General features: G+C 45.0%; 1 protein-coding gene across 1 annotated transcript; it reads left to right on the top strand.

Moving 5' to 3' along the window:
• The first annotated feature begins 381 nt into the window (after window positions 1–381).
• On the top strand, window positions 382–9,145 carry prdm2a (PR domain containing 2, with ZNF domain a). Its single transcript, XM_080470532.1, has 4 exons — window positions 382–498; window positions 1,970–2,019; window positions 2,602–6,817; window positions 6,905–9,145. Exon 3 carries the CDS (start codon window positions 2,656–2,658, stop codon window positions 6,802–6,804), a length of 4,149 nt encoding a protein of 1,382 aa, XP_080326658.1. The 5' UTR covers window positions 382–498; window positions 1,970–2,019; window positions 2,602–2,655; the 3' UTR covers window positions 6,805–6,817; window positions 6,905–9,145.
• The last annotated feature ends 991 nt before the right edge of the window (window positions 9,146–10,136 follow it).

Genomic DNA, 10,136 nt, shown 5'->3' with positions numbered 1-10,136 from the left:
AGGCTTGGACTTGAACCAGGGGTATTATCTCTGATGCAAAAGAAGTGGGACGGCCTGACAAAATAAATCATTTACTTCTGGGAAACCTTACAGTTTAATGTACTTCAGTGTAACACTTACACAAAAATGCTTAATGAATATAATGCACAGCTTTGATGCAGCATTTAATAAAAATGGGGTCACATCACAGTCAGCTCCAATGTTTGGCGTCACTGCCGAGTTTAATCATTAATAATTAAACTTATCATCTGAAGTAAGTAAACTGCTGAAAAGCATAATAAACTGAAAACAACCCTTCCTTCACACTGACTGCCTCGACTTTAAGAAGCCGGCCGCTGATTGGTCCATTTTTGACATCCACCTCCTGTGACCAATCAGAGCACTCCACTGCCCCTGGTCCATGGAGGAAGAAACAAACAGCTGTCTACAAGCTGCACCACAGGAAACCTTTCCTGCGTTTCTCCTCCACTGCGTTGGTCTAACCTGCTGCAGACACCAGTACGTACACATGCCGGACCGGTCGCATGTAACGGGGGCGATGTTTGTCGTGGTGGGGTGTCAACACTGCGGTAGCTGCAGCCGGGGCTCGCGCGTTAGCACTGCGGCTAGCAATGCTACTGTCAATACTTTCATGGCCGATAACAGCTGATTCCCTGTTTCCCCCCCCTCTGGTGAACGACGTCTTTGCCTTGACGGGTTGATGCGTGTTCGTTTTCGAGGCGGCTCTGTTTTAAAGTATGAACGAGTGGCGGCTCCGTTGACCTTCCAGCGGAGGAGCTAGCAGCGCCGTGTGACGACGTGTTGACTGGCCAGTTAGCAATGGTGCGCGGACGGACCGGGGAGCGTCACGCTCCGGGGGAAGAGGCGTGTGACTCGAGCGCTCCAAAACAGAGACGATTTATCATCGAAGTAAACAGAGAGAAAAATAATCTGCGGAGGATTTGTATTGACTCGCCGGCTGATGTGTGCAAATAAGCCTGTTACGGCGCATGCAAGTGGAAGTAGAACTTGAATATGAATAATATATAAATAGTCTGTAGGCCTTTGAATGATACTGAAACATGAAAACAAAACATTTGCAAATATTTCAAATTCATCTTTTCAATGCGTGTAACAGCACTGCACAGTCGTATTGTTTTTAGATAACACGACGACGCGGTTGAGCAACAGATAAAAGTCTTCATTTACATTTCTTCTACATGTTAAATAAAACGCAGTAGGGTAGTCGGCACTTGGTAAATGATAACTAAAGTCACATTTGAATTAGACTTATTATTTTGCTATTAGGTGCGCATTTTGTCGTCTGTGCATGCCTGATCTGGCCCATGGTGGGCCTGCCATTTTGTCCTACCAGGCAGAAGATGAATGTCAAAATGAAACAGTTTTTGCACAACTTTATTATTAATCACAGGACGTGTGGCTGTCACTAGGTGTGAGGGTCTTTTATCGGTTTAACAAGTTTGCCTAGTGCCAAGTGTAAATAAGGTTATCTTGAGCTATATTGTAGGGCTTTACTTACTGGTAGTAATCGAATTAACACTATTGTAAAGAGTTGGTTTGTGTTGGACACTTTTGCATCTAAGCTTGATGTCCTTGAGGGATATTACAAGAAATGATCAACCCAGGAGACATTTTTTTTAAAGCACATTTATCTTCTTCAGAGGTGGCTGATCTAGGTCCTGTAAAACTGCACTCCTGTAGAGTTTAATTGTCTACCTGCCCAGGCACACCTCAATCTAGTAAATGTGTTTTCATAAAGCCTGAGAAGCTAAATCGGGTCAGATGTGTTGAAGCATGGAGATGTTGAATTTATGCATGACTGTGAGCCTCTGTGACCAGGTGAGGGCTCCTCTGACCTACTCTGGCTTTACTGCTGTTGGGGGCAATACGCTTTTTAATCATTTGTTATCGCTTATGTTACAGGACTGCTTTTAAATTCGTTTTCCCTCATTGTTTGTTTTTCCAACAGAAAAGTGACCTGGCAAATTAAGCTTATGCCCCTTACTGACTCCTAAAATGGTAAGAGGTCTTCATATTGTCTTTATCTGTAATAGTCATTTATGGATAACACATGACCTGTAATTACATGTTGATCTTATACAGAGGAAGTAGGCAATATTACATCCATGTGTACAATGTCTTTTATATTGTTACAGCACAAGTACAACGCTAATTGTTCAGTCGAATGCTGCATCATCTGTTGATGCTGTGAATCCACTATGTTGCCTTTTGGTTCTCTTGTGTTGAATAAGTGCCTTTTTTCTTTCAGGTCTAATTCTCTTGTCTGCTCCTGTAGTTTATGTTTGTTGTACATGAGATGTAATTTTTCAGATTAAAGTCTTTTTTTGTGTGCGCATGACTCTAGCATTTAGATTGAAGTTGCTTTTTAATGTTGGAATCTCTGTTAACATAACTAAAGTAATAAGTTCAGGTATTTGTGTAAAAATGTGTGAAGGTTAGATACCTCAAAACTCAAATACTATTATGAAATGTTTGTACGTTGTTACTCCTTACCATAGCCGTTTCAAGCAATTCTTACGTTGTATTCAACTTTCATGAACAACAAGATTCTCATCAGTATTTTCATCATCTGTTCAATAGGACTGAAAACCGGCCGTCTGACCGACGTCCAGCTGGATATTATCACGACAGAGGATGGAGGACTCTCCTCAGCTGTACATCTCTGAATTTGGAGACCGTGAGGACGTCGATGAGGAGGAGGAAGAGGACATTTATGAGGAGGAAAGCGACAACTCACACCCTCACACTCAACCATCTCAAGAAGCCGAGGAAGACTGGGACTGTTTCCTCTGCAAGCACTGTGAGCAGAGTTTCACCAGCACACAAGGCTTGGAACGACACATGCACACTCACGCTTCGGTAAATGATGACACACAAACACACAAAAGCAATACGGGCATCATCTCTTTTGGTCCGATTTTAGGTCAGCAACAGCACGAAGAAGCGAACACGATGGATTCCGAAGGCTCAGTGATGCAACTTCATTCTTTATCTCCCTCCAGCCCCAATGCTTCTATTATGTCAGCAACAGATCTCACTGCGCCCCCACAGAGGCCAGGAGTCTTCGAGGGGCATCATGCCTGCAAGTACTGCGAAAAGATATTCACAACGCATACCAACAAGCGGCGCCATGAACGCAGGGCCCACGAGAATCACCTGCAGTACACACATGTGGAAGAAAACCCAAAGTCTAATGAGGAGGATCTTCAGGAAGTAGTCAGTGGATCATCTCAACCAACACAGCTCAGTGACAACACAACACCTGTGGCTGTCCTGGAGAATGTGGTGGAACGTACAGAACAGTACATGTTAGATGTGTCCAGTGATGTTTCCGAGAATCTCAGCTTTTACATTGATGGGAGGATAGTGTCAACGAGTACAGTCAGTAACTGTGAGGCAATGGAGGTTCTCTCTGGGTCTTCAGCCTTAGTAGGACTCGATGCCCTGATTCTTGACCCCGCCCATATCAGCCACGTTCTGACGGCAGACTCGGCCGCAGGCAAGGAAATCCCCGGGCAGCCACTCGCCAAGAGGAGAACTGCCACGCCCCCTCTCCTGCCACAAATTAAAACGGAGCTGGAGTCCGAGGTGGTTGTGGCTTCTTCCTCGTCATCACTTGTATCTTCTTTGATAGAAAATCTACTGCCCCAGAATACAGAGTCTACAGTTGTGCAAAATGAAAGGACAGTGTTTTTGTCACCAAAGCTAAAGCAACTCCTAGAGAAACAGGACGGCCTTAAACCCACACTCGCCCTCATCACCGATAGCCAGAAGCCATGCTCCCCCGTCTCCCTCTCTGTTTTACCCTCTGGAGCGGGAAGGTTTAAAAGGAGAACTGGATCTCCACAGCACAATACCTCAAATGAAGACGCATCGATGGCAGACACGGGAGATTTTGAAGTGAGTACGGGACAGATGGAGACTCATCATAGTTCACCTGTGCACCAAATAGTGAGTGAGATCGCCTCTGTATCTCTATCGGAGTCAACGGTGAAACCTGTTTTGACCGAGAGCTGGACGCCTGTGACCAGCGGTAATTCCTGCAACCAGCAACCTCTGGATCTTTCTAAAACAGTCAAAAGAAATGACAACGTGGCTTTAGCTGACGCGGCACTGGATTTAAGTTTGCAAAGAAAGTGCCCAGATGACTCTGAAACATTCAAATCAGTTTCACGGGGAGATTTAAATTTGGACTCCATGTGCATGTTGGAACAAGCGTTAGTAAATATTGGGGAACAAAACTTAAGTCTTGTGAATCCCAAGGCTCCATTGGTCACTGACTTCACTATAGTCACAAGTTCGGACATTGTGACTCCAGTGGATTCGCTTGCAGAAGGGCTCGTTTATAGTCTGACCCTGCCTCCCAATTCTGTGACTCCATCGTCCACCTCCCTCACCCCCGTTGCCCTGCAGCCAGCTTCACCGTGCACTATAGCTTTCGCTTCACCGGCCTCGCATACCGTACTTCCCTCTGCACCCTCATTAATCACCGTTCTGGCACCTCCACCACCCATTTCCAACTCTTTAGGCCAACCTATCCAGGTGCTGGCCCCAAACATATCATCTGAGCCCCTGGTTCTTTGTGCAGATAATGCATTAAATTCTTCAGAGTGTGATTTAACCACGGCATTTGCCACTACAAACTCTGCCAGTCTTGTCACTCTTTCGCAGCCCTTCAGCCCGACTCTCAATCTGCCCGGCCACGTGTTCCTCACTGATCCAATCGCTCTCAATCCACCCATGATGGAATCCACTTCTGTGTCAGAAGTGCCATTCACGCCCACTGTAACTTTAAATGATTCCCTACTCAACTCTTACAACATTGCCAGCAACACGGTGTTGATCGAGTGTACAATAGCCCTTGAGGCTCCGGGGAGTGTCGTCCCCGCTGCGATTACCTTACAGGAAAACACAGCTGAGCCTCCAGCTCCAGGACAAATGCTTGTTAATCACGTGGAACAGCAGCAGATTGTATCGGCGCCCGACCAGCAAACTGCAGATCCCACTATTCTTGTGTCATCCATCGAAGAGTCAGTATCTCTGTCTACTACCAGTGCTGTGATATCTGATAGCCCCGCTGTTGCTGAGTCAAGTCCCCACCCTAAAACTGTTGTTGATGCAGAGCCTCCAGCCATAAAAGTTGATGAAGCGGCCGACACTTCTGTTCCCACATCTGAAATCTCATCGAAAACCTCTCCCCCTCCTGAGGAGGCGGAAGAGGCGGAATCTCCAAATGACACAACAGACGATGTAGAACAGCAGACTTTCACCAAGAATTTCATCTGCAACGTGTGTGATAAGCTTTTCCATTCAATGAAAGAACTAAGCCATCATGTGGGCGACCATGCTGATGAATGGCCCTACAAGTGTGAGTTCTGCCTGCTGCTCTTTGGCAAACCCTCCGCTCTACTGGACCATCGCTCAAGCCTTCATGGTGTTGGGAAGACTTATGTTTGCAGTGCGTGCACAAAGGAATTTGTCTACCTGTGCAATCTGAAACAGCATCAGGAAGAGCTGCATCCTGGCCAGCATTGTACGCACACGGAGGAAGAAAAGGGAAAACTAAGACCGCAAAACTACAACAACTCCCCAAAAGTCGAGTCAGAGCCTTCTGGTTCGGACGCTCCAGAGGAACCCAAAAAAGCGGTGAAGAAGGAAGAGGGCGAAGTCGACGTGGCTGCTGAAGAACTGTTTACGACAATTAAAATTCTGGCCTCAGATGGAAGCAAAATCAAAGGGCCTGATGTTCGCCTTGGCATTAACCAGCATTATCCCAGCTTCAAGCCGCCTCCTTTTCCTTATCACAACCGGTCACCTGCAGGCTCGGTGGCTTCAGCGACCAACTTCACCACCCACAACATCCCACAAACCTTTAGCACGGCTATCCGGTGCACCAAGTGTGGAAAAAGCTTTGATAACATGCCAGAGCTGCATAAACACATCTTGGCTTGTGCAAACGCCAGTGATAAAAGGCGATACACACCCAGAAAGAATCCGATCCCTTTACGGCACTTTGCCAAAACTCAGAATGGAGTGCTGTCAACAACTAATTCTACCAACAGCATCAACGCTTCAAACAGGGTCAGCCAGTCGAACAGAATCAAGCCCAACCAAGAAACCCCGGTGAAGTTCAAGGTGCTGAACAAAAGGAAAAAAAAGTTGGTTCAAAGGGTCATGCCGCAGAGGAACAAAACCGTCCCTTCGTCCAATAAAGTGTCGCCGGCACATTTGGATGAGCGGAATGAAATATTCATCTGCCCTCACTGCAACAGGGAGTTCACAATGCGTCGCAGTCGAACCAAACACGTGGCCGTCTGTCCCCGGAAACCAGCGGAGGTGAAGAAAAGGAAAGACGGAGGGATCTCTGTGACGAAGGAAAACCATGGACACCTGCACAGAGGCGTCTCCCGGGCGGAGGACAAGCAGCAGTCGTCGTCTCCTCCCCACAAGACGAGACTCCAAACATCCAGCTCCGCAAAGAGAGCCGCTGTCCTCCCGGTGCAAACCCTCTTCTCACACAAAAGAAGTAAAATCATCATAAAAGAGAGCACACAGCCAAAGCAAGAGGCCGCCACTCTGAACGAACTTCCCATCGTCCGCACCTTCAACCCCGCCATGCGGCAGTATAGCAGAGTGCAGCACAGTGGCAAAGGAGCACCTATTAAATTCACCGTGGTGAAACCTCAACGTGCACCGCAGAAGGACGAGTTCCCGCCATCCCGCAGCCGAGACGACGCCATCGGAACGGTTATCGGCAGCGCTGGGCAGAGCGCCACGGCATAACGGGGAGCAGCAGGTGTGTATGAAGAATAAAGCCTTAACCAAGGGTAAAATGCCACACAAATATCTAATATCATCGTCTTCCTCAATCTGTTTTTTTCAGGCTTCTGCTCTATGAATCTCCATCAGCGATCCAAAGGCGGGAGAGTAGTAACCACACTGTAAACCCAACGGACTTGTGGGTCATACTGTAACTAGAAATGACTGAACAGACGGACAGCGTCCAGGATGCGGCAGTGTGTGGACGTGCACAACAGAGTGTTTGAATGCTTTCGTAGTGGCTCCCAAGTTTTGTAGGTTTTCTCCTTTGTTTTGCAAACAGCGGCTTGGATTTGCACTCCAACTTAATCTGACCGCAACACGTCACAAATTGGGAAGGAAGAAGGAGGAACTGAGGTGTGAGGCCGTTCTCATTACATACTCGGTGGGTTATTTTAGCCGGGGTGGCAGGTGGCAATCATTGTCAGCATGCATTTGCACTTTTTCTTACCTGTTGTCTGTGGCCTTTTTGTTTGAAACTCTTAGTGCATGCTGTCTGTGACCGCCTATTACAGCTACATTCATTTCATTATGTTGATGCAGTTTGGCCTTAAACACTGAATCTGATGAGGATCCTTCAGTTTGGTGGGCGTTAACAAATTTAAGTCCAAATGAAGACACGGTAAATATAAGTACATGTGAATGTGGACGATAGTTTCTTAGCACAAGACGCACCAGCAGGAATAACCTGTAGTGCATTGTAACCTTTGCCTCAAGACTCCTGTCAAAGTCTCTATGAGTGATCTCGGCAACATCGACTGTTATGAGCAAAGGCAGTTTCTCATTGTGAATGTAGCGTTTAGATTTGTTGCTGCGGCTGTTTTCAAATTTAAAATGATTTCTTATGTTTGCGTCAGCTGCTAATTCATGTGTTCGTATAAAAGTTATAGAAGTGATGCTCTCCGTGTGCCACCACATTGAGTAGGATGCTAAATGTGGCATAGTAGTGGTGGAAATGTAAAATGCAGCTCGGTGTTTTCCCAGATGGAAGAATTTATTGATGAATGATTGCGATAAACTTTTTTCACCTTTGCTTGTAAATTGTCAGAACAATTTGCAACCTAAATCATGCGTTTCATTTCGAGGCCACCATCCCTCCGTCTGTCTCCTACGGAGCTTCAACCAGTTTGAGGTCTGGGAGGGGAAATGAGAGGCGGTTCACTGTGGAAACTACCAATCCGTCCCAGTGCAAACACAGAGACGGTCACACACACATGTATGGGGGGGGGGGAAACCCTGTTTTTGGACTGTCGGAGGACGCCAGAATCACCCAGATGAAACCTGCACATAACTCATCAACAAAACCAGAGAGGAGAGGGTAACGTCAAATAAATTCTTTACTTCTGGGAAAAACTTACAGTTTGGTGTATTTGCACGGCAACCCCTAAACAGAAGTACTTCATGAATATCTTGCTGCTTTATAACAATAGTAGGTTCACGTTTCAACAGCGTTGACTGAGCCAGCTCCAGTGTTTGGCGTCACTGCATTTCTTTTTGAAGATCCTAATATATTTTCAGTAGTCCAGTTCTGTTAAGCTCTTCATTTGCACCTCTTCTGAAGAAAATGTGGTTTTGTGGTGTTTCCCCATTCACTCAGTAGAAGTACAGTGGAAGTCTTTTTTTTTTTCTTTCTTTTTTTTCATCTGTAACATACAAGCACTTCACCTCTATACTCTGTGTGTCAACAGTTCAATGTTTGTTTAATGAAAATCAACATGTATAGATCACAAAATGGAAATGTGCACATTTAAGAGTATTTTTTTTTTTGGGGGGGGGTTGTCTGTATTTTTTGCTGTAAACTTGTAGAGGTGTTTGAAAATGTTTTGTGGCAACAAAAAAATGTCACGATCCTCAAACAGTGTGATGCATTGCTACTGTTTGATTTCAATTTTTATAAGCTACTAATTTAAAGATTCACTGCTATACAGGGTAGATTCGACACAGTGCTTGAATTGAGTTTTGTTAGTTTGATTAAAATCAAAACTTGACAACGGTCTGTTTCTGAGAACGGGAGTCCTTCAAGCACTTGTAATTTACATTTGCCTTTGAGACTCTTGCTGGCAGGGACTCTTTCTCTCAGACAGACCACAACACGTTGGATGTACAGGATGATTTACGAGACTGTTATTTAACTGTGAAAAGTGCTTGTAGCATTCTGAAGTGTACATTTAGTCATGTATATTTATTAATAATTTAAAAATCATGTTATCAGTCTTTGATCGACCCCCTCCTCCTCCCCTCTCTGTATGATTTGCACTAAAGTTTTTTCAAGCGAGTGTTAAATAAATGGCGAATGTAAAAAGTTTGTGTGACGCCTTCTTGGTGGAGCGGCCACAAGGTGGCACACTTTCCTCATTCTCGCCTCTGCAGCATCCTTTACTGAGGTGGATCACATAGAGGCTCGCATCTCTTCCACACTCCTACATTCTGTTTGAAGTATCCATTTACAGTGACATGTGTTTTTTTTTATGATGCTTTAAAAAGAATCTCTCCACTATTGCTCGTTAAAACATTTAGGATCTCGCTGCCAGAAAATCTCTACGTGAGCATATCTGCAGCCACCAGCCTGTGACCTGCTTTCGGGTAAAGAGATGAATAATTATGTAGAGTAGCTGTTTAAACATTCTTTATGTTTATTCAGTGTCAACAAGTGGAGTGCATGGAATGGAAAACAACCAGAGCACACAGAGTTTTTATGTTGACTCTACAACATTTTAAATCTATTATGCTTTCTAATTATGTGCAATATATTGTACAGAAGTGTACATTCTGGATAGATTGGTATCAACTTCTTAAATGGAGGTGTATATGCTGTGGCTCAGGGGGCAGAACCGACCTGAGAGATGACAAACTCAAGTCCAAAAATTCCAAATACAACTGTAATTTATTTTGTGCACCTTTTTAATAAGATTAGCAGGCACGACGCAGCAATGAGACCTGGAGCTTAACATCTGATGGCAACAACATGCTGCAGTGAAAATTGGCCACTTTTTTCCCGATTCACATTCAATCCAAACAAGAAGACACGCTGAAGACTGCCGAGGTTCAGGTGAAGACAATCATTGTGGCAAAGAGGATTTTAGTTTGTCCGTAAAAGAAATACCACTTGATTGCACTAATACAAAAGGAAACATTTGGATTTGTCTATCTTTAAATGTTATATCACTAATGTCTTACTGGCTTTCTTCAACTGACTCTAAGCCGGGCTGAACCCTCTCAGCTGAAATGAGGTTGACACCCCTGCCCCGTACTATAACTACTGTTCAATAGACGACAGCCAGTTATTTTTGGAAAGC

This window comes from Lipophrys pholis, assembly GCF_963383615.2.
Source record: "Lipophrys pholis genome assembly, chromosome: 8".
NCBI classification, from domain to species: Eukaryota; Metazoa; Chordata; class Actinopteri; order Blenniiformes; family Blenniidae; genus Lipophrys; species Lipophrys pholis.
This window is presented reverse-complemented; position numbering and strand designations above follow the sequence as displayed.

What these genes read in the sequence shown, in the direction of transcription:
- prdm2a (XM_080470532.1), top strand. Translation starts at nt 2,656, where the DNA reads ATGGAGGACTCTCCTCAGCTGTACATCTCTGAATTTGGAGACCGTGAG.